Source organism: Oncorhynchus gorbuscha, linkage group LG08 (genome assembly GCF_021184085.1).
Source record: "Oncorhynchus gorbuscha isolate QuinsamMale2020 ecotype Even-year linkage group LG08, OgorEven_v1.0, whole genome shotgun sequence".
In the NCBI taxonomy this organism is placed as follows: Eukaryota; Metazoa; Chordata; class Actinopteri; order Salmoniformes; family Salmonidae; genus Oncorhynchus; species Oncorhynchus gorbuscha.
Genome location: NC_060180.1, coordinates 78,676,740 through 78,702,021, shown reverse-complemented (window position 1 = coordinate 78,702,021; position 25,282 = coordinate 78,676,740). Strand labels below are relative to the sequence as shown.

General features: G+C 43.0%; 1 protein-coding gene across 1 annotated transcript; it reads left to right on the top strand.

The window, feature by feature from the left end:
- LOC124041058 (protein THEM6-like) lies at positions 1–25,129 on the top strand. Its single transcript, XM_046358225.1, has 5 exons — positions 1–128; positions 15,867–16,091; positions 23,582–23,861; positions 24,039–24,043; positions 24,803–25,129. Exons 2-5 carry the CDS (start codon positions 15,871–15,873, stop codon positions 24,918–24,920), a joined length of 624 nt encoding a protein of 207 aa, XP_046214181.1. The 5' UTR covers positions 1–128; positions 15,867–15,870; the 3' UTR covers positions 24,921–25,129.
- The last annotated feature ends 153 nt before the right edge of the window (positions 25,130–25,282 follow it).

Sequence of the window (25,282 nt, the reverse complement as noted above, 5' to 3'; positions counted from 1 at the left end):
CGGGCTTTTATTTTTAACATTTCCTCATTACCATACCAACCGGAAGTCATCGTTTGTGCTGCTGGCAGAATACCGGCCTCGTCATTTACGGCTTCTTCCACTTCGCAGCACATCTCCAGATAAACGCTGTAAGTTTACCGGCTATTCAATTATGAAAATTAAAAAACATACCTTGTACATGTTAACATCTGTCTAGAAATATATATAATACAACTTCAATGATAAGATAAGGGTCAATACAATCCCGACACCACATTTGAGCTAGCTAATTTAGCTAGCAGATTACCTGAGGTGGAGCGCTAACGTTTGTTGGTCTGTACTTGAACAAGCTAACGTTAGTCAGCTAGTAATTCAATTACATTTTGCTCAGTGTTTGATTTCAAGTTGAATGTGTAGTTTACGCTGCTGATGATTTACAGTGGTTGCCAAGGGAAAGCCATGTTTCCCCAAATAATATATATATATATTTTAAACAACCATATATATATATAATAATAATTTCAGGAATCTCTTGTGTTTCATAAATGTCCAATCAATTCGCAAGAGGCTGAATGTGTCTCACTGGAGAAAGCGAAAGAAACAACGCCCCTCTGTCTCAGTATGTAGTGTATCTATCTGATGCGGTCTGGTCAGAAAGAGTATGACATTGAAGACACCCGTAGCATTAAATGCAAAGGAAGCCAGTGAGCATTTGGCCTCCATTGATAAAAACATATCAAATAATAGCCAATCAGCGTTCTTTCCTCTCTTCCTGCAAGTGTATACTCGTCAGACGTCATGACACGTCATTAGAAGTGTCCACTTCATTTGAGGGCTGAGGGGATAGGGTGTGTCTTGTAAGTGTTTGGGCTACAGCCAGGGATTTGTACAGTTTTACTTAATTCTCTGTACTGGCCAATGATGATAACAGGGATTCAGGTCCAACCATTAATTCATACATTATGCCCCTGGTCTGGGAGGATGGAAGTTCAATATGTAGCTGGAGGTAGTATGCGAGCAAGCATTTTAGCCAGGTAGCTTAGGACAACAAAACTGAAAGGTTGTAGTGTATGACAGAGACATAGACCGTCCTCTGTAGCTCAGTTGGTAGAGCATGGCGCTTGTAACTGTAAGTCGCTTTGGATAAAAGCGTCTGCTAAATGGCATATATTATTATTATTATTATAGACAACATGAAAGATGAGGATGGCTTTGGTGTTTCTCTACAAGTAGGGTGAGTCAACATGTATTTTTCAGTACAATTGACAGCCACATCATATTTAGCTTACTTTGATTGGACTAAATAGTTTTTGGTATCTTTTAGTTGTCACTGTATTAGACTAAGAGGAGGTGATTAGATGCTGAAATGGTGTGGGTTTGTCATGCAATAGAATCCAACGGATGCGTTCTGCCTACAACAACAAAATGTTTCATAGTTTGTTTTGGTATGTTGCATTGAAAGTAGCTAATAGGGCTTTGATTTGATCACAATTCCCACAATAGAGGGGAATGTTGATAGTGTTAACTAAGGGGGAAAACGAGAAAGGTGAGAAGTTCAATCTTGTGCTTGTCTGTGCAGCAGTACCAGGGAGCTGCACACTCGCCACTTAGGGGGAACATTGATCACAACACAGGTTGTAAAATGGCATTATCCTCTGGATTGGCTTCCCCGGTGATTTAACCCACGCTAATGTTGATTTAACAAATGACCCTAGCTAGCTAGTGAGTAGCCATAATCCCAATAGACATTCATTACCTTCTCTCTCTACTGTTAATTTAACAAATGACCTAGCTAGCTAGTGAGTAGCCATAATCCCAATAGACATTCATTACCTTCTCTCTCTACTGTTAATTTAACAAATGACCTAGCTAGCTAGTGAGTAGCCATAATCCCAATAGACATTCATTTCCTTCTCTCTCTACTGTTAATTTAACAAATGACCTAGCTAGCTAGTGAGTAGCCATAATCACAATAGACATTCATTTCCTTCTCTCTCTACTGTTAATTTAACAAATGACCTAGCTAGCTAGTGAGTAGCCATAATCACAATAGACATTCATTTCCTTCTCTCTCTACTGTTAATTTAACAAATGACCTAGCTAGCTAGTGAGTAGCCATAATCACAATAGACATTCATTTCCTTCTCTCTCTACTGTTAATTTAACAAATGACCTAGCTAGCTAGTGAGTAGCCATAATCCCAATAGACATTCATTACCTTCTCTCTCTACTGTTAATTTAACAAATGACCTAGCTAGCTAGTGAGTAGCCATAATCCCAATAAACGTCATTACCATCTCTCTCTAGTCACATCACATTTTAATTGTCACCTGCGTAAACTAGTGTAGACTAACATTGAAATGCTTACTTTTTTAGGCCTTTCAAACAACGCATAATACAATTAAAAAATATATGCTAACACGAGGAATAAATATACAATGAGCAATGATAGCTTGGCTATATACAGGGAGTACCAGTACCTAGTCAATGATAGCTTGGCTAGATATACAGGGAGTACCAGTATCTAGTCAATGATAGCTTGGCTATATACAGGTAGTACCAGTACCTAGTCAATGATAGCTTGGCTATATACAGGGAGTACCAGTATCTAGTCAATGATAGCTTGGCTATATACAGGGAGTACAAGTATCTAGTCAAAGATAGCTTGGCTATATACAGGTAGTACCAGTACCTAGTCAATGATAGCTTGGCTATATACAGGGAGTACCAGTATCTAGTCAATGATAGCTTGGCTATATACAGGGAGTACCAGTACCTAGTCAATGATAGCTTGGCTAGATATACAGGGAGTACCAGTATCTAGTCAATGATAGCTTGGCTATATACAGGGAGTACCAGTACCTAGTCAATGATAGCTTGGCTAGATATACAGGGAGTACCAGTACCTAGTCAATGATAGCTTGGCTATATACAGGGAGTACCAGTATCTAGTCAATGATAGCTTGGCTATATACAGGGAGTACCAGTACCTAGTCAATGATAGCTTGGCTAGATATACAGGGAGTACCAGTATCTAGTCAATGATAGCTTGGCTATATACAGGTAGTACCAGTACCTAGTCAATGATAGCTTGGCTATATACAGGGAGTACCAGTATCTAGTCAATGATAGCTTGGCTATATACAGGAAGTACCAGTACCTAGTCAATGATAGCTTGGCTAGATATACAGGAGTACCAGTACCTAGTCAATGATAGCTTGGCTATATACAGGAGTACCAGTATCTAGTCAATGATAGCTTGGCTATATACAGGAGTACCAGTACCTAGTCAATGATAGCTTGGCTAGATATACAGGGAGTACCAGTATCTAGTCAATGATAGCTTGGCTATATACAGGTAGTACCAGTACCTAGTCAATGATAGCTTGGCTATATACAGGGAGTACCAGTATCTAGTCAATGATAGCTTGGCTATATACAGGGAGTACCAGTACCTAGTCAATGATAGCTTGGCTAGATATACAGGGAGTACCAGTACCTAGTCAATGATAGCTTGGCTATATACAGGGAGTACCAGTATCTAGTCAATGATAGCTTGGCTATATACAGGGAGTACCAGTACCTAGTCAATGATAGCTTGGCTAGATATACAGGGAGTACCAGTATCTAGTCAATGATAGCTTGGCTATATACAGGTAGTACCAGTACCTAGCCAATGATAGCTTGGCTAGATATACAGGCTGCACTATATATGTAAATAATGTGCTGTGTGCATGCCTACCCTTGACAGATTCCCCCTCTTTTCCTACGTGGATTTAAACCCCCCTGCAAAAAAAAGTAGGTTTCATACATTGTAAAATACAGTGCATTCAGAAAGTATTCAGACCCCTTGACCTTTTTCACATTTTGTTACGTTACAGCCTTATTCTAAAATGGATTAAAAACAAAAACAAATCCTCAGTCAACTACACACAATACCCCATAATGACAAAGTGAAAACAGGTTTTTAGAAGTGTTTGCAAATGTATTAAAAACAAACAACAGATACCTTGTTTACGTAAGTATTCAGACCCTTTGCTATGAAACTCCTTTTTCCATTGATCATCCTTGAGATGTTTCTACAACTTAACTGCAGTCCACCTGTGGTACATTCCATTGATTGGAGATGATTTGGAAAGGCACACACCTGTCTATATAAGGTCCCAAAGTCGACAGTGCATGACAGAGCAAAGAGCAGAGCTCCCTTGGAGTTTGCCAAATGGCACCTAAAGACTCTCAGACCATAAGAAACAAGATTCTCTGGTCTGATGAAACCAAGATTGAACTCTTTGGCCTGAATGCCAAGTGTCACGTCTGGAGGAAATGTTGCACTATCCCTACGGTGAAGCATGGTGGTGGCAGCATCATGCTTTGGGGATGTTTTTCAGCTGCAGGGACTGGGAGACTAGTCAGGATCAAGGGAAAGATGACCGGAGCAAAGTACAGAGAGCTCATTGATGAAAACCTGCTCCAGAGCCTCAGGAACTCAGACTGGGGCAAAGGTTCACCTTCCAACAGGACAACGACCCTAAGCACACAGCCAAGGCAACGCGGGAGTGGCTTCAAGGACAAGCCTCTGAATGTCCTTGAGTGGCCCAGCCAGAGCCCGAACTTGAGCACAATCTATCATCTCTGGAGAGACCTGAAAATAGCTGTGCAGCGACGAACCCGATCCAACCTGGCAGAGCTTGAAAGGATTTGCAAAGAAGAATGGGAGAAACTCCCCAAATACAGGTGTACCAAGCTTGTAGCGTCATACCCAAGAAGACTCAAGACTGTAATCGCTGCCAAAGGTGCTTCAACAAAGAACAGAGTAAAGGGTCTGAATACTTATGTAAATGTGATATTTCCGTTTTTTTATTTTTAATAAATTTGCAAATATGTCAACCTGTTTTAGCTTTGTCATTATGGGATATTGTTTGTAGATTGAGGGGGAAATAACTAATCAATTTTAGAATAAGGCTATAACGTAACAAAATGAGGGAAAAGTCTGAATACTTTCCGAATGCACTGTATTCAACACTACAAATACATTTCACTGCATTCAACACTACAAATACATTTCACTGCATTCAACACTACAAATACATTTCACTGCATTCAACACTACAAATACATTTCACTGCATTCAACACTACAAATACATTTCACTGCATTCAACACTACAAATACAACATTTCACTGCATTCAACACTACAAATACAACATTTCACTGCATTCAACACTACAAATACAACATTTCACTGCATTCAACACTACAAATACAACATTTCACTGCATTCAACACTACAAATACAACATTTCACTGCATTCAACACTACAAATACAACATTTCACTGCATTCAACACTACAAATACAACATTTCACTCCATTCAACACTACAAATACAACATTTCACTGCATTCAACACTACAAATACAACATTTCACTGCATTTAACACTACAAATACATTTCACTGCATTCAACACTACAAATACATTTCACTGCATTCAACACTACAAATACAACCTTTCACTGCATTCAACACTACAAATACAACATTTCACTGCATTCAACACTACAAATACAACATTTCACTGCATTCAACACTACAAATACAACATTTCACTGCATTCAACACTACAAATACAACATTTCACTGCATTCAACACTACAAATACAACATTTCACTGCATTCAACACTACAAATACAACATTTCACTGCATTCAACACTACAAATACAACATTTCACTGCATTCAACACTACAAATACAACATTTCACTGCATTCAACACTACAAATACAACATTTCACTGCATTCAACACTACAAATACAACATTTCACTGCATTCAACACTACAAATACAACATTTCACTGCATTCAACACTACAAATACAACATTTCACTGCATTCAACACTACAAATACAACATTTCACTGCATTCAACACTACAAATACAACATTTCACTGCATTCAACACTACAAATACAACATTTCACTGCATTCAACACTACAAATACAACATTTCACTGCATTCAACACTACAAATACAACATTTCACTGCATTCAACACTACAAATACAACATTTCACTGCATTCAACACTACAAATATCAAATCAAATCAAATTTATTTATATAGCCCTTCGTACATCAGCTGATATCTCAAAGTGCTGTACAGAAACCCAGCCTAAAACCCCAAACAGCAAACAATGCAGGTGTAAAAGCACGGTGGCTAGGAAAAACTCCCTAGAAAGGCCAAAACCTAGGAAGAAACCTAGAGAGGAACCGGGCTATGTGGGGTGGCCAGTCCTCTTCTGGCTGTGCCGGGTAGAGATTATAACAGAACATGACCAAGATGTTCAAATGTTCATAAATGACCAGCATGGTCAAATAATAATAAGGCAGAACAGTTGAAACTGGAGCAGCAGCACAGTCAGATGGACTGGGGACAGCAAGGAGCCATCATGTCAGGTAGTCCTGGGGCACGGTCCTAGGGCTCAGGTCCTCCGAGAGAGAGAAAGAAAGAGAGAATTAGAGAGAGCATATGTGGGGTGGCCAGTCCTCTTCTGGCTGTGCCAGGTGGAGATTATAACAGAACGTGGCCAAGATGTTCAAATGTTCATAAATGACCAGCATGGTTGAATAATAGTAAGGCAGAACAGTTGAAACTGGAGCAGGAGCATGGCCAGGTGGACTGGGGACAGCAAGGAGTCCTCATGTCAGGTAGTCCTGGGACATGGTCCTAGGGCCCAGGCCAGTTGAAACTGGAGCAGCAGCATGGCCAGGTGGACTGGGGACAGCAAGGAGTCATCATGTCAGGTAGTCCTGGGGCATGGTTCTAGGGCTCAGGTCCTCCGAGAGAGAGAAAGAAAGAGAGAAGGAGAGAATTAGAGAACGCACACTTAGATTTACACAGGACACCGAATAGGACAGGAGAAGTACTCCAGATAAACAAACTGACCCTAGCCCCCCGACACATAAACTACTGCAGCATAAATACTGGAGGCTGAGACAGGAGGGGTCAGGAGACACTGTGGCCCCATCCGAGGACACCCCGGACAGGGCCAAACAGGAAGGATATAACCCCACCCACTTTGCCAAAGCACAGCCCCCACACCACTAGAGGGAAATCTTCAACCACCAACTTACCATCCTGAGACAAGGCCGAGTATAGCCCACAAAGATCTCCGACACGGTACAACCCAAGGGGTGGGGGAACCCAGACAGGCCGACCACAACAGTGAATCAACCCACCCAGGTGACGCATCCCCCCAGGGACGGCACGAGAGAGCCCCAGCAAGCCAGTGACTCAGCCCCCGTAACAGGGTTAGAGGCAGAGAATCCCAGTGGAAAACGGGGAACCGGCCAGGCAGAGACAGCAAGGGCGGTTCGTTGCTCCAGAGCCTTTCCGTTCACCTTCCCACTCCTGGGCCAGACTACACTCAATCATATGACCCACTGAAGAGATGAGTCTTCAGTAAAGACTTAAAGGTTGAGACCGAGTTTGCGTCTCTGACATGGGTAGGCAGACCGTTCCATAAAAATGGAGCTCTATAGGAGAAAGCCCTGCCTCCAGCTGTTTGCTTAGAAATTCTAGGGACAATTAGGAGGCCTGCGTCTTGTGACCGTAGCGTACGTATAGGTATGTACGGCAGGACCAAATCAGAGAGGTAGGTAGGAGCAAGCCCATGTAATGCTTTGTAGGTTAGCAGTAAAACCTTGAAATCAGCCCTTGCTTTGACAGGAAGCCAGTGTAGAGAGGCTAGCACTGGAGTAATATGATCAAATTTTTTGGTTCTAGTCAGGATTCTAGCAGCCGTATTTAGCACTAACTGAAGTTTATTTAGTGCTTTATCCGGGTAGCCGGAAAATAGAGCATTGCAGTAGTCTAACCTAGAAGTGACAAAAGCATGGATTAATTTTTCTGCATCATTTTTGGACAGAAAGTTTCTGATTTTTGCAATGTTAGTAGATGGAAAAAAGCTGTCCTCGAAATGGTCTTGATATGTTCTTCAAAAGAGAGATCAGGGTCCAGAGTAACGCCGAGGTCCTTCACAGTTTTATTTGAGACGACTGTACAACCATTAAGATTAATTGTCAGATTCAACAGAAGATCTCTTTGTTTCTTGGGACCTAGAACAAGCATCTCTGTTTTGTCCGAGTTTAATAGTAGAAAGTTTGCAGCCATCCACTTCCTTATGTCTGAAACACATGCTTCTAGCGAGGGCAATTTTGGTGCTTCACCATGTTTCATTGAAATGTACAGCTGTGTGTCATCCGCATAGCAGTGAAAGTTTACATTATGTTTTCGAATAACATCCCCAAGAGGTAAAATATATAGTGAAAACAATAGTGGTCCTAAAACAGAACCTTGAGGAACACCGAAATGTACAGTTGATTTGTCAGAGGACAAACCATTCACAGAGACAAACTGATATCTTTCCGACAGATAAGACCTAAACCAGGCCAGAACATGTCCGTGTAGACCAATTTGGGTTTCCAATCTCTCCAAAAGAATGTGGTGATCGATGGTATCAAAAGCAGCACTAAGGTCTAGGAGCACGAGGACAGATGCAGAGCCTCGGTCCGATGCCATCAAAATGTCATTTACAACATTTCACTGCATTCAACACTACAAATACAACATTTCACTGCATTCAACACTACAAATACAACATTTCACTGCATTCAACACTACAAATACAACATTTCACTGCATTCAACACTACAAATACAACATTTCACTGCATTCAACACTACAAATACAACATTTCACTGCATTCAACACTACAAATACAACATTTCACTGCATTCAACACTACAAATACAACATTTCACTGCATTCAACACTACAAATACAACATTTCACTGCATTCAACACTACAAATACAACATTTCACTGCGTTCAACACTACAAATACAACATTTCACTGCGTTCAACACTACAAATACAACATTTCACTGCGTTCAACACTACAAATACAGCATTTCACTGCGTTCAACACTACAAATACAGCATTTCAACACTACAAATACAGCATTTCACTGCGTTCAACACTACAAATACAGCATTTCACTGTGTTCAACACTACAAATACAGCATTTCACTGTGTTCAACACTACAAATACAGCATTTCACTGCGTTCAACACTACAAATACAGCATTTCACTGCGTTCAACACTACAAATACAGCATTTCACTGCGTTCAACACTACAAATACAGCATTTCACTGCGTTCAACAGTACAAATACAACATTTCACTGCGTTCAACAGTACAAATACAACATTTCACTGCGTTCAACAGTACAAATACAACATTTCACTGCGTTCAACAGCACAAATACAACATTTCACTGCGTTCAACAGTACAAATACAACATTTCACTGCATTCAACAGTGCAAATTAGAGGTCGACCGATTATGATTTTCAACGCTGATACCGATTATTGGAGGACCCCCCCCCCCCCCAAAAAGCACATACCGATTAATCGGACGATTTTTAGAAATCTATTTGTAATAATGACAATTTCAACAATACTGATTGGACACTTATTTTAACTTAATATAATACATAAATAAAAATCTATTTAGCCTCAAATAAATAATGAAACATGTTGAATTTGGTTTAAATAATGCAAAAACAAAGTGTTGAGCAGAAAGTAAAAGTGCAGTATGTGCCATGTAAAAAACTAACGTTTAAGGTCCTTGCTAAGAACATGAGAACATATGAAAGCTGGTGGTTCCTTTTAACATGAGTCTTCAATATTCCCAGTTAAGAAGTTTTAAGTTGTAGTTATTATAAGACTGTTTCTCTCTATACCATTTGTATTTCATTAACCTTTGACTATTGGATGTTCTTATAGGCACTTTAGTATTGCCAGTATAACAGTATAGCCTCCGTCCCTCTCCTCGCTCCTCCCTGTGCTCGAACCAGCAACACTACGACAACAGCCACCACATCGAAGTAGCGTTACCCATGCAGAGCAAGGGAAACAACCACCCCAAGGCTCAGAGCGAGTGAAGTTTGAAACGCTATTAGCGCTTAGCCATTTCACTTCGGTCACCAGCCTCATCTCGGGAGTTGATAGGCTTGAAGTCATAAACAGTGCAATGCTTGACGCACAACGAAGAGCTGCTGGCAAAACGTTTGAATGAATGTTTACAGCGCCTGCTTCTGCCTACCACCGCTCAGTCAGATACTTAGATACTTGTATGCTCAGTCCGATTATATGCAACGCAGGACACGCTAGATAATATCTAGTAATATCATCAACCATGTGTAGTTAACTAGTGATTATGATTGTTTTTTCTAAGATAAGTTTAATGCTAGCTTGCAACTTACCTTGGCTTACTGCATTTGCGTAACAGGCAGTCTCCTTGTGGAGTGCAACGAGAGAGAGGCAGGTCGTTATTGCGTTGGACTTTATTAACTGTAAGGTTGCAAGATTGGATCCCCCGAGCTGACAAGGTGAAACCCCACCATTCCTAGGCCGTCATTGAAAATAAGAATGTGTTCTTAACTGACTTGCCGAGTTAAATAAAGATGAAATATGGAAGTACACTATATATACAACAGTATGAGGACACCCCTTCATCCACTATATATACAGCAGTATGAGACCCCTTCATCCACTATATATACAGGACACCCCTTCATCCACTATATATACAGCAGTATGAGACCCCTTCATCCACTATATATACAGGACACCCCTTCATCCACTATATATACAGCAGTATGAGGACACCCCTTCATCCACTATATATACAGGACACCCCTTCATACACTATATATACAGGACACCCCTTCATACACTATATATACAGCAGTATGAGGACACCCCTTCATCCACTATATATACAGGACACCCCTTCATCCACTATATATACAGCAGTATGAGGACACCCCTTCATACACTATATATACAGGACACCCCTTCATCCACTATATATACAGCAGTATGAGGACACCCCTTCATCCACTATATATACAGGACACCCCTTCATCCACTATATATACAGGACACCCCTTCATCCACTATATATACAGGACACCCCTTCATCCACTATATATACAGGACACCCCTTCATCCACTATATATACAGGACACCCCTTCATCCACTATATATACAGGACACCCCTTCATCCACTATATATACAGCAGTATGAGGACACCCCTTCATCCACTATATATACAGGACACCCCTTCATCCACTATATATACAGGACACCCCTTCATCCACTATATATACAGGACACCCTTCATACACTATATATACAGCAGTATGAGGACACCCCTTCATCCACTATATATACAGGACACCCCTTCATCCACTATATATACAGGACACCCCTTCATCCACTATATATACAGGACACCCCTTCATACACTATATATACAGCAGTATGAGGACACCCCTTCATTTACATTTAACATTTAAGTCATTTAGCAGATGCTCTTATCCAGAGCGACTTACAAATTGTTGCATTCACCTTATGACATCCAGTGGAACAGTCACTTTACAATAGTGCATCTAAATCTTAAGGGGGGGGGGGAATACTTATCCTATCCTAGGTATTCCTTAAAGACGTGGGGTTTCAGGTGTCTCCGGAAGGTGGTGATTGACTCCGCTGTCCTGGCGTCCTGGCATCCACTATATATACAGGACACCCCTTCATCCACTATATATACAGGACACCCCTTCATCCACTATATATACAGGACACCCCTTCATCCACTATATATACAGGACACCCCTTCATCCACTATATATACAGGACACCCCTTCATCCACTATATATACAGGACACCCCTTCATCCACTATATATACAACAGTATGAGGACACCCCTTCATCCACTATATATACAGGACACCCCTTCATACACTATATATACAGGACACCCCTTCATCCACTATATATACAGCAGTATGAGGACACCCCTTCATCCACTATATATACAGCAGTATGAGGACACTCCTTCATCCACTATATATACAGCAGTATGTGGACACCCCTTCATCCACTATATATACAGCAATATGAGGACACCCCTTCATCCACTATATATACAGCAGTATGAGGACACCCCTTCATCCACTATATATACAGGACACCCCTTCATACACTATATATACAACAGTATGAGGACACAACTTCATCCACTATATATACAACAATATGAGGACACCCCTTCATCCACTATATATATCAGCAGTATGTGGACACCCCTTCATCCACTATATATACAGGACACCCCTTCATACACTATATATACAGGACACCCCTTCATACACTATATATATCAGCAGTATGTGGACACCCCTTCATACACTATATATACAGCAGTATGAGGACACCCCTTCATCCACTATATATACAGGACACCCCTTCATCCACTATATATACTGGACACCCCTTCATCCACTATATATACAGGACACCCCTTCATCCACTATGTATACAGGACACCCCTTCATCCACTATGTATACAGGACACCCCTTCATACACTATATATACAGGACACCCCTTCATCCACTATATATACAGGACACCCCTTCATCCACTATATATACAGGACACCCCTTCATCCACTATATATACAGGACACCCCTTCATACACTATATATACAGCAGTATGAGGACACCCCTTCATCCACTATATATCCAGGACACCCCTTCATCCACTTTATATACAGCAGTATGTGGACACCCCTTCATCCACTATATATACAGCAGTATGTGGACACCCCTTCATCCACTATATATACAGGACACCCCTTCATCCACTATATATATCAGCAGTATGTGGACACCCCTTCATCCACTATATATACAGGACACCCCTTCATCCACTATATATATCAGCAGTATGTGGACACCCCTTCATCCACTATATATACAGGACACCCCTTCATCCACTATATATACAACAGTACGAGGACACCCCTTCATCCACTATATATACAACAGTACGAGGACACCCCTTCATCCACTATATATACAACAGTACGAGGACACCCCTTCATCCACTATATAGACAGGACACCCCTTAATCCACTATATATACAGGACACCCCTTCATCCACTATATATACAACAGTATGAGGACACCCCTTCATCCACTATATATATCAGCAGTATGTGGACACCCCTTCATCCACTATATATACAGGACACCCCTTCATCCACTATATATACAACAGTATGAGGACACCCCTTCATCCACTATATATATCAGCAGTATGTGGACACCCCTTCATCCACTATATATACAGGACACCCCTTCATCCACTATATATACAGGACATCCCTTAATCCACTATATATACAGCAGTATGAGGACACCCCTTCATCCACTATATATACAGGACACCCCTTCATCCACTATATATACAGGACACCCCTTCATCCACTATATATACAGGACACCCCTTCATCCACTATATATACAGGACACCCCTTCATCCACTATATATACAGGACACCCCTTCATCCACTATATATACAGGACACCCCTTCATACACTATATATACAGGACACCCCTTCATCCACTATATATACAGCAGTATGAGGACACCCCTTCATCCACTATATATACAGGACACCCCTTCATCCACTATATATACAGCAGTATGAGGACACCCCTTCATCCACTATATATACAGCAGTATGAGGACACCCCTTCATCCACTATATATACAACACTTTGAGGACACCCCTTCATATACTATATATACAGGACACCCCTTCATCCACTATATATACAGGACACCCCTTCACCCACTATATATACAGGACACCCCTTCATCCACTATATATAGAGCAGTATGTGGACACCCCTTCATCCACTATATATACAGGACACCCCTTCATCCACTATATATACAGGAAACCCCTTCATCCACTATATATACAGGACACCCCTTCATCCACTATATATACAGGACACCCCTTCATCCACTATATATACAGCAGTATGAGGACACCCCTTCATCCACTATATATACAGGACACCCCTTCATCCACTATATATACAGCAGTATGAGGACACCCCTTCATCCACTATATATACAGGACACCCCTTCATACACTATATATACAGCAGTATGAGGACACCCCTTCATCCACTATATATACAGCAGTATGTGGACACCCCTTCATCCACTATATATACAGGACACCCCTTCATCCACTATATATACATTTAGCAGACGCTCTTATCCAGAGCGACTTACACCCCTTCATATACTATATATATACCATAGACTATATAGTATAGCCATGCCAGTGTCTGACAGGTGTATGAAATCAAGCACACAAACATTGGCAGTAGAATAGCTCATACTGAAGAGCTCAGTGACTTTCAACGTGGCACCGTCATAGGATACCACCTTTCCAACAAGTCAGTTTGTCAAATTTCTGCCCTGCTAGAGCTTCCCCGGTCAACTGAGATTGTGACGTGAAAAATGTCTTGTAGCAACAATGGCTCAGCCGCAAAGTGGTAGGCCACACAAGCTCACAGAACAGAACTTCTTGAGGATCTGACGGCCCATGCCAAATCTTTACAGCCTCCCGAGGCTAGCTCCTTAGACAGATTTTGACCTTGTCGGCTCGGGGATCTTGCAACCTTTCAGTGACTAGTCCAACACTCAAACCACTAGGCTACCTGCCTCCCCATATGGAGGCTGATCAACCAGCTGGCTGCATTCAAAAAGAAATGCAGAAAAAAAATCCTACTAAAAAATATATTGTTAATTTCATGAAGTCCCATTAGAACAAGGCCAGTGAAACCAGAGGCCCTGTCTTTCCTGCCCCAAAGTGAAACCTGACATGTGAGATAGAGATACTTCAGAGCTGGTCTCGTGTAACACCTGTCTGTCTCTTCCCTCTCTTTCCATTTAACCAATGGAAGATCACTAAAGTTCATATTTAGTTTAACACAATGTTTAGCATATCTGGGGTTTCTGTACAATTTCCAGTGTTCTGTTTGTGACACTTAAAGGTGCTGATGGTCACTAGAATTGTATCCTTGTTTTACCCCAATGCTTACAGAACATTTGGTACTTTCTGATTAGGATATAGAGGGCCTGGCTGGTGTTTACAGAACATTTGGTACTGTCTGATTAGGATATAGAGGGCCTGGCTGGTGTTTACAGAACATTTGGTACTGTCTGATTAGGATATAGAGGGCCTGGCTGGTGTTTACAGAACATTTGGTACTGTCTGATTAGGATATAGAGGGCCTGGCTGGTGTTTACAGAACATTTAGTACTGTCTGATTAGGATATAGAGGGCTTGGCTGGTGTTTACAGAACATTTGGTACTGTCTGATTAGGATATAGAGGGCCTGGCTGGTGTTTATAGAACATTTGGTACTGTCTGTTTAGGATATAGAGGGCCTGGCTGGTGTTTACAGAACATTTGGTATTGTCTGATTAGGATATAGAGGGCCTGGCTGGTGTTTACAGAACATTTGGTATTGTCTGATTAGGATATAGAGGGCTTGGCTGGGGTTTACAGAACATTTGGTATTGTCTGATTAGGATATAGAGGGCCTGGCTGGGGTTTACAGAACATTTGGTATTGTCTGATTAGGATATAGAGGGCTTGGCTGGTGTTTACAGAACATATGGTATTGTCTGATTAGGATATATAGGGCCTGGCTGGTGTTTACAGAACATTTGGTACTGTCTGATTAGGATATAGAGGGCTTGGCTGGTGTTTACAGAACATTTGGTATTGTCTGATTAGGATATAGAGGGCCTGTCTCAAAAAAGCCAGTTAGAAACTTGTCATAAACCAGTTTTTTTTGTTGACTTTATCTGTGACTTCTCTTCTGTTCGCCTGAATTCAAACCCTTTGTCGCTCTCCTCGATCCCTCTCTCTCTCCTCCAGAGAGATGTTGCTGTGTGCTCTGGTGGGTCTGCTGCTGCTGTTCTCCTGTCTGGATGTGTGGTACTTCCTGCGGGGGGTGGTGGTGGTGGTGCAGGCCTGGTTCCAACCCCCGGTCTGGGATGTCCTGGCAGAGCAGAGTGTTGCTGGGAGGGTCCTACCTCATGACCTGGACTATATGGGTCACATGAATAACGCCAGATACCTCCGGGAGTGTGACTTCGCCAGGTTAGACGAACACATAGGCCTGCTACTTTACTACTTTACTTAACAAACATATTTAAGTGTTTTGTATGTTTTATAGAGAGAGAGCGGTGAAAGGCACAACGTTTGGACACACCTACTCATTCAAGGGTTTTTCTATATTTTTACTATTTTCTACATTGTAGAATTATAGTGAAGACATCAACACTATGAAATAACACATGGAATCATGTAGTAACCAAAAAAAGTGTTAAACAACTTAAAATAGATTTTTATTCTTCCAGTAGCCAGCCTTTGTCTTGATGACAGCTTTGCGCACTCTTAGCCTTCTCTCAACCAGCTTCATGAGGAATGCTTTTCCAACAGTCTTAAAGGATTTCCCACATATGATGAGCACTTGTTGGCTGCTTTTCCTTCACTCTGCGCTCCAACTCATCCAAAACCATCTCAACTCTGTTGATGTCGGGTGATTGTGGAGGCCAAGTCATCTGATGCAGCACTCCATCACTCTCCTTGGTCAAATAGCCCTTAAATAGTCTGGAGGTGTGTTGGGTCATTGTCCTCTTGAAAAACAAATGATAGTTCAACTAAGCCCAAACCAGATGGGATGGAGCATCGCTGCAGAATGCTGTGGTAGCCATGGTGATTAAGTGTGCCTTGAATTCCAAATAAATCACTGACCTTTGTCACCAGCAAAGCACCATCACACCACCACCTCCATGTTTCATTGTGGGAACCACACATGTGGAGATCATTCGTTCACCTACTCTGCCTCTCAAAGACACGGTGGTTGGAACCAGAAATCTCAAATTTGGACTCATCAGAAGGACAGATTTCCACCGGCCTAATGTCCTTCGCCCAAGTCTCTTCTTCGTATTGGTGTCCTTTAGGACCCTCTCTTTCTATAATAATCCGCTGCCATTGTCCCTATTACTAGTCTGTTCAACCTGTTTCGTATCGTCTAAGATTCCTAAAGATTGGAAAGCTGTCGCGGTCATCCCCCTCTTCAAAGGGAGTGACACTCTAGACCCAAACTGTTACAGACTTATATCCATCCTGCCCTGCCTTTCTAAATTCTTCAAAAGCCAAGTTAATAAACATATCACTGACCATTTAGAATCCCACCGTACCTTCTCCACTGCAATCTGCTTTCCGAGCTGGTCACGGGTGCACCTCAGCTACGCTCAAGGTACTAAACGATATCATAACCGCCATCGATAAACGACAGTACTGTGCAGCCGGCTTCATCGACCTGGCCAAGGCTTTCGACTCTGTCAATCACTGCTTTCTTATCGGCAGACTCAACAGCCTTGGTTTCTCAAATGACTGCCTCGCCTGGTTCACCAGCTACTTCTCAGATAGAGCTCAGTGTGTCAAATCGGGAGCCCTGTTGTCCGGACCTCTGGCAGTCTCTATGGGGGTACCACAGGGTTAAATTCTCGGGCCGACTATTTTCTCTGTATATATCTATGATGTTGCTTTTGCTGCGGGTTATTCCTTGAGCAACCTCTACGCAGACGACACCATTCTGTATACATCTGGTTCTTCTAGCATCACTATTCTGGACGGTTCTGACATAGAATATGTGGACAACTACAAATACAAATACCTAGGTGTCTGGCTAGACAATAAATTCTCCTTCCAGACTAATATTATGCATCTCCAATACAAAATTAAATCTAGAATCGGTTTCCTATTTCGCAACAAAGCATCCTTCACTCACGCCGCCAAACGTACCCTCGTAAAACTGACTATCCTACCGATCCTCGACTTCGGCAATTTCATTTACAAAATAGCCTCCCAACACTCTACTCAGCAAACTGGATGTTGTCTATCACAGTGCCATCCGTTTTGTCAAAGCCCCATATACCTGCGACCTGTGTGCTCTCGTCGGCTGGCCCTTGCTACATATTCATATTTCATAGTTTTGATGGCTCCACTATTATTCTACAATGTAGAAAATAGTAAAAAATCAATAAAACCCTTGAATGAGTATATATATATATATGCAGTGCATCCAGAAAGTATTCAAACCCCTTGACTTTTTCCACATTTTGTTAACAGCCTTTTTCTATAATGGATCAAATTAATTGTTTTCCTCATCAATTTACACACAATACCCCATAATGGCAAAGCAAAAACAGGTTTTTAGACATTTTTGCAAATGTATTATAAATCAAAATCTGAAATATCACATTGACATAATTATTCAGACCCTTTACTCAGTACTTTGTTGAAACACCTTTGGCAGCGATTACAGCCTCAAGTCTTATTGGGAATGATGCTACAAGCTTGGCACACCTGTATTTGGGGAGTTTCTCCAATTCTTCTCTGCAAATCCTCTCAAGCTCTGTCAGGTTGGATCGTGAGCGTCGCTGCACAGATATTTTCAGGTCTCTCCAGAGATGTTTGATCGGGTTCAAGTCTGAGCTCTGGCTGCGACACTGAAGGACATTTAGAGACTTGTCCCGAAGCCACTCCTGCAGTGTCTTGGCTGTGTGCTTAGGGTTCGTTGTCCTGTTGGAAGATGAACCTTCACCCCAGTCTGAGGTCCTGAGCTCTCTGGAGCAGGTTTTCATCAAGGAGATATCTGTACTTTGCTCCGTTCATCTTTCCCTCGATCCTGACTAGTCTCCCAGTCCCTGCCGCTGAAAAACATCCCAATAACATGATGCTGCCACCACCATGCTTCACTGTAGGGATGGTGCCAGGTTTCCTCCAGATGTGACGCTTGGGATTCAGGCCAAAGAGTTCAAACTTGGTTTCATCAGTCCATAGAATCTTGTTTCTCATGGTCTGAGAGTCCTTTAGGTGACTTTGGTAAACTCCAAGTGGCCTGTCATGTGCCTTTTACTGAGGTGTGACTTCTGTCTGGCCACTCTACCATAAAGGCCTGATTGGTGGAGTGGTTGTCCTTCTGGGAGGTTCTCCCATCTCCACAGGGGATCTCTGGAGCTCAGTTTGGCCGGGCGGCCAGCTCTAGAAAGTATTGGTGGTTCCAAACTTCCATTTAAGAATGATGGAGGCCACTGTGTTCTTGGGGACCTTCAATGCTGCAGAATGATGGAGGCCACTGTGTTCTTGGGGACCTTCAATGCTGCAGAATGATGGAGGCCACTGTGTTCTTGGGGACCTTCAATGCTTCTGAATAGTTTTGGTACCCTTCCCCAGATCTGTGCGTTGACTCAGTCCTGTCTCGGAGCGCTATGGACAATTCCTTCAACCTCATGGCTTGGATTTTGCTCTGACCTGCACTGTCAACTGTGGGACCTTGTATAGACAGGTGTGTGCCTTTCCAAATCATCTCCAATCAATTGAATTTACCACAGGTGGACTTCAATCAAGTTGTAGAAACATCTCAAGGATGATTAATGGAAACAGGATGCACCTGAGCTCAATTTCGAGTCTCATAGCAAAAAGGTCTGAATATTTATGTAACTAAGGTATTTTTGTGTTTTATTTTTAATAATATCTATCCATTACAGTTAATATTGGTGAGGTAGGACATGGATATTTTGGGGTTTTAAGGTATTTTTGATATTTTGGGATTGAATGGGATCCTATGGGCAAATGGCATGACACATGTCTATACGTTTCAAAATAGGACCAAAAACAACCGTAGGATATTATAAACAATATTATTATGATATTATAAACAACAGGTAAGTTTGAAATTTGGTACACTTGAAAATGAGGGATATACTTTTTGAAGTGGTAATGCTGCTCTTTGCTGAAACACACTGACAGTTGTGACTTAAAGTAAAATAACTGTTTATACCATATTTATGCCATGTTATTTGACAAACCTTACTTAATTAAATAACTGTTTATACCATATTTATGCCATGTTCTTTGACAAACCTTACTTAATTAAATAACTGTTTATACCATATTTATGCCATGTTATTTGACAAACCTTACTTAATTAAATAACTGTTTTCCAACAACAGAATCTATCCATGTGTATAGACGTGGTAAATACGTAACGTTACTGCACACCGATTGACTATATATTACAATTAGCTTATTATCATTACCGAAAACAATGTTCTCGTTACCGAAACGGACCTAAAAAAGGACGTGGTAATGCGAAATGTGTGTTTCTTTAATGAGGCTCAATCAATCAAATGCACTGCTCAAAAAAATAAAGAGAACACTAAAATAACACATCCTAGATCTGAATGAATTAAATATTCTTATTAAATACTTTTTTCTTTACATAGTTGAATGTGCTGACAACAAAATCACAAATTATCAATGGAAATCAAATTTATCAACCTATGAGGGTCTGGATTTGGAGTCACACTCAAAAGTGGAAAACCACACTACAGGCTGATCCAACTTTGATGTAATGTCCTTAAAACAAGTCAAAATGAGGCTCAGTAGTGTGTGTGGCCTCCACGTGCCTGAATGACCTCCCTACAACGCCTGGGCATGCTCCTGATGAGGTGGCGGATGGTCTCCTGAGGGATCTCCTCCCAGACCTGGACTAAAGCATCCGCCAACTCCTGGACAGTCTGTGGTGCAACGTGGCATTGGTGGATGGAGTGAGATAAGATGTCCCAGGTGTGCTCAATTGGATTCAGGTATGGGGAATGGTCGGGCCAGTCCATAGCATCAATGCCTTCCTCTTGCAGGAACTGCTGACACACTCCAGCCACATGAGGTCTTGCATTGTCTTGCATTAGGAGGAACCCAGGGCCAACTGCACCAGCATATGGTCTCACAAGGGGTCTGAGGATCTCATCTCGGTACCTAATGGCAGTCAGGCTACCTCTGGCGAGCACATGGAGGGCTGTGTGGCCCCCCAAAGAAATGCCACCCCACACCATGACTGACCCACCGCCAAACAGGTCATGCTGGAGGATGCTGCAGGCAGCAGAACGTTCTCCACGGCGTCTCCAGACTGTCACATGTGCTCAGTGTGAATCTGCTTTCATCTGTGAAGAGCACAGGGAGCCAGTGGCGAATTTGCCAATCTTGGTGTTCTCTGGCAAATGCCAAACGTCCTGCACGGTGTTGGGCTGTAGGCACAACCCCCACCTGTGGATGTCGGGCCCTCATACCACCCTCATGGAGTCTATTTCTGACCATTTGAGCAGACACATGCACATTTGTGGCCTGCTGGAGGTCATTTTGTAGGGCTCTGGCAGTGCTCCTCCTTGCACAAAGGCGGAGGTGGCGGTCCTGCTGCTGGGTTGTTGCCCTTCTATGGCCTCCTCCACGTCTCCTGATGTACTGGCCTGTCTCCTGGTAGCGCCTACATACTCTGGGCACTACGCTGACAGACACAGCAAACCTTCTTGCCACAGCTCGCATTGATGTCCCATCCTGGATGAGCTGCACTACCTGAGCCACTTGTGTGGGTTGTAGACTCCGTCTCATGCTACCACTAGAGTGAAAGCACCGCCAGCATTCAAAAGTGACCAAAACATCAGCCAGAAAGCATAGGAGCTGAGAAGTGGTCTGTGGTCACCACCTGCAGAACCACTCCTTTATTGGGGGTGTCTTGCTAAATGCCTATAATTTCCACCTGTTGTCTATTCCATTTGCACAACAGCATGTGACATTTATTGTCAATCAGTGTTGCTTCCTAAGTGGACAGTTTGATTTCACAGAAGTGTGATTGACTTGGAGTTACATTGTGTTGTTTAAGTGTTCCCTTAATTTTTTAAAGCAGTGTAAAAGGAGACAGCCAATTTAAATCAGCAAACAATTGACCACATCACTGAAACCCATTCATGCCTCCATGTTGGTAAGGTAATGGCTCTCTGACTTTTTCCCAATTTAGCTTTTTAGCCGTTTCGGTAATGAGAAGGCCAAGTGAGTTAAAGGGGGTGTTTAGAGAATGAGCTCCTCATTCGGAAGGTTAACTTGACCTGAGGACTACTCTAGACCAGGTTTCCCAGAGTGACCCTGGGCAGGTGAGTCCTGAGAATACATCTATATTCACACACTTTCTTCTTTGGGTTAATGGAGGACGATTTGGGTCACGGGAGGACGGTCATTCTCATTTCACGGGTGGATGGGTGGACGGTCAATGTTTCATTTCACGGGAGGACGGTCATTGTTTCATTTCACGGGAGGACGGTCATTGTTTCATTTCACGGGAGGACGGTCATTGTTTCATTTCACGGGAGGACGGTCATTGTTTCATTTCACGGGAGGACGGTCATTGTTTCATTTCACGGAGGACGGTCATTGTTTCATTTCACGGGAGGACGGTCATTGTTTCATTTCACGGGAGGACGGTCATTGTTTCATTTCACGGGAGGACGGTCATTGTTTCATTTCACGGGAGGACGGTCATTGTTTCATTTCACGGGAGGACGGTCATTGTTTCATTTCACGGGAGGACGGTCATTGTTTCATTTCACGGGAGGACGGTCATTGTTTCATTTCACGGGAGGACGGTCATTGTTTCATTTCACGGGAGGAGGACGGGAGGGTCATTGTTTCATTTCACGGGAGGACGGTCATTGTTTCATTTCACGGGAGGACGGTCATTGTTTCATTTCACGGGAGGACGGTCATTGTCTCATTTCACGGGAGGACGGTCATTGTCTCATTTCACGGGAGGACGGTCATTGTCTCATTTCACGGGAGGACGGTCATTGTTTCATTTCACGGGAGGACGGTCATTGTCTCATTTGGGTCACGAGGGGACGGTCAATGTCTCATTTGGGTCACGGGGGGACGGTCAATGTCTCATTTCACGGGAGGACGGTCAATGTCTCATTTGAGTCACGGGAGGACGGTCAATGTCTCGGTTCTGGAGCTGAAATAGTTTAAGAACCCCTGATGCAGATGATGCATCCTGGGTGTGCTTTTATGTAATAAACATATTTTAATGTCAACTTTACCTAGTATACCATTTTTATGATTTATGGACAAACTAAAGCTATTTTGTATTTAAATAAGTTAGGTTTTTGTAAAGTAAAATTGTATAAAATAACTCCTTTGAATCCGGATATATATATATATATATATTCAGAATGACACCTAACACCTCTTAGTTCTCAAAATGACACCTAACACCTCTTAGTTCTCAAAATGACACCTAACACCTCTTAGTTCTCAAAATGACACCTAACACCTCTTAGTTCTCAAAATGACACCTAACACCTCTTAGTTCTCAAAATGACACCTAACACCTCTTAGTTCTCAGAATGACACCTAACACCTCTTAGTTCTCAGAATGACACCTAACACCTCTTAGTTCTCAAAATGACACCTAACACCTCTTAGTTCTCAAAATGACACCTAACACCTCTTAGTTCTCAAAATGACACCGAACACCTCTTAGTTCTCAAAATGACACCGAACACCTCTTAGTTCTCAGAATGACACCTAACACCTCTTAGTTCTCAGAATGACAGTTGATTTTTTGCAGATGCATCATGGTTCTGTAACTCAAATTTGCTACAGACATTTTGAAACTGGTTTTGTGAGAATCACTCAGACAGACGTAAGGCATTGGGTAATGTCTGTACTGGTTCCTTATCCTCCTCCAGGTTCCACCATTACATGCGGAACGGGATCTTTAAGGCCCTACGGACCCTGAAGGCCACCATGGTGGTGGGGGCCTCCACTATTCGCTACCGACGCTCGCTGGCTTTTGGGGAAGCATTTGACTTGCGCACTCGCATCGTGGCATGGGACGACAAGTCATTCTTTGTGGAGCAGCGGTTTGTCTCCCAGGGCGACGGGTTCATCTCCGCGGTGATGCTATGCAGACAGAATGTTCTCCGTAGCAACCCTGAGAGCATCCTACAGCTGCTCTGCAAGAGGAAGGTAGGAGAGGAAGGGATCAGAGGGTGTGGAGGGGGGGATGAGAGGAGGGGGAGGATGAGAGGAGGGGGAGGATGAGAGGAGGGGGGGAGGATGAGAGGGAGGAGAGGGGGCCTTTGATGCATGGGATATCACTCGGTCCTCTTCTCTCACTCAGTCCTCTTCTCTCTGTGTGTTCAGGTGGAGTGTCCCGACTCAGTCCTCTTCTCTCTGTGTGTTCAGGTGGAGTGTCCCGACTCAGTCCTCTTCTCTCTGTGTGTTCAGGTGGAGTGTCCCGACTCAGTCCTCTTCTCTCTGTGTGTTCAGTCCTCTTCTCTCTGTGTGTTCAGGTGGAGTGTCCCGTCCTCTTCTCTCTGTGTGTTCAGGTGGAGTGTCCTCTTCTCTCTGTGTGTTCAGGTGGAGTGTCCCGACTCGGTCCTCTTCTCTCTGTGTGTTCAGGTGGAGTGTCCCTTCTCTCTGTGTGTTCAGGTGGAGTGTTCGGTCCTCTTCTCTCTGTGTGTTCAGGTGGGTCCTCTTCTCTCTGTGTGTTCAGGTGGAGTGTCCCGACTCGGTCCTCTTCTCTCTGTGTGTTCAGGTGGAGTGTCCCGACTCGGTCCTCTTCTCTCTGTGTGTTCAGGTGGAGTGTCCCGACTCGGTCCTCTTCTCTCTGTGTGTTCAGGTGGAGTGTCCCGACTCGGTCCTCTTCTCTCTGTGTGTTCAGGTGGAGTGTCCCGACTCGGTCCTCTTCTCTCTGTGTGTTCAGGTGTGTCACTCGGTCCTCTTCTCTCTGTGTGTTCAGGTGGAGTGTCCCGACTCGGTCCTCTTCTCTCTGTGTGTTCAGGTGGAGTGTCCCGACTCGGTCCTCTTCTCTCTGTGTGTTCAGGTGGAGTGTCCCGACTCGGTCCTCTTCTCTCTGTGTGTTCAGGTGGAGTCAGTCCTGTGTGTTCAGGTGGACTACCCTGGAGGATCTGTGTGTTCAGCACTGAGGATCAGCACTTCTTCATCTCAGCCAGCAGCCAGGCCCTGAGAGCCCAGAGTGGACTAGAGGACAAGACTGGAGCGCAGGAAGACAAAGACAAGTGATACACACATTCCTTGAGTAGCCCTAACATTACACATTGTTGTGGCCCGGCCCCAAGCACACCTGATTCAACGAATCTGCTTATCATTCAGCTGTTGATTAGTTGAATCAGGTGAGGGCCTAGAGCTGACATGACTGACAGCTCCCTCAGAATACAGGAACTAAACTGACATGACTGACAGCTCCCTCAGAATACAGGAACTAAACTGACATGACTGACAGCTCCCTCAGAATACAGGAACTAAACAGCTCCCTCAGAATACAGGAACTAAACTGACATGACTGACAGCTCCCTCAGAATACAGGAACTAAACTGACATGACTGACAGCTCCCTCAGAATACAGGAACTAAACTGACATGACT

Coding starts and splice junctions, on each gene's coding strand:
- LOC124041058 (XM_046358225.1), top strand. CDS start 15,871: ATGTTGCTGTGTGCTCTGGTGGGTCTGCTGCTGCTGTTCTCCTGTCTG. Junction 16,092..23,581: donor CGGGAGTGTGACTTCGCCAG/GTTAGACGAACA, acceptor ATCCTCCTCCAG/GTTCCACCATTACATGCGGA.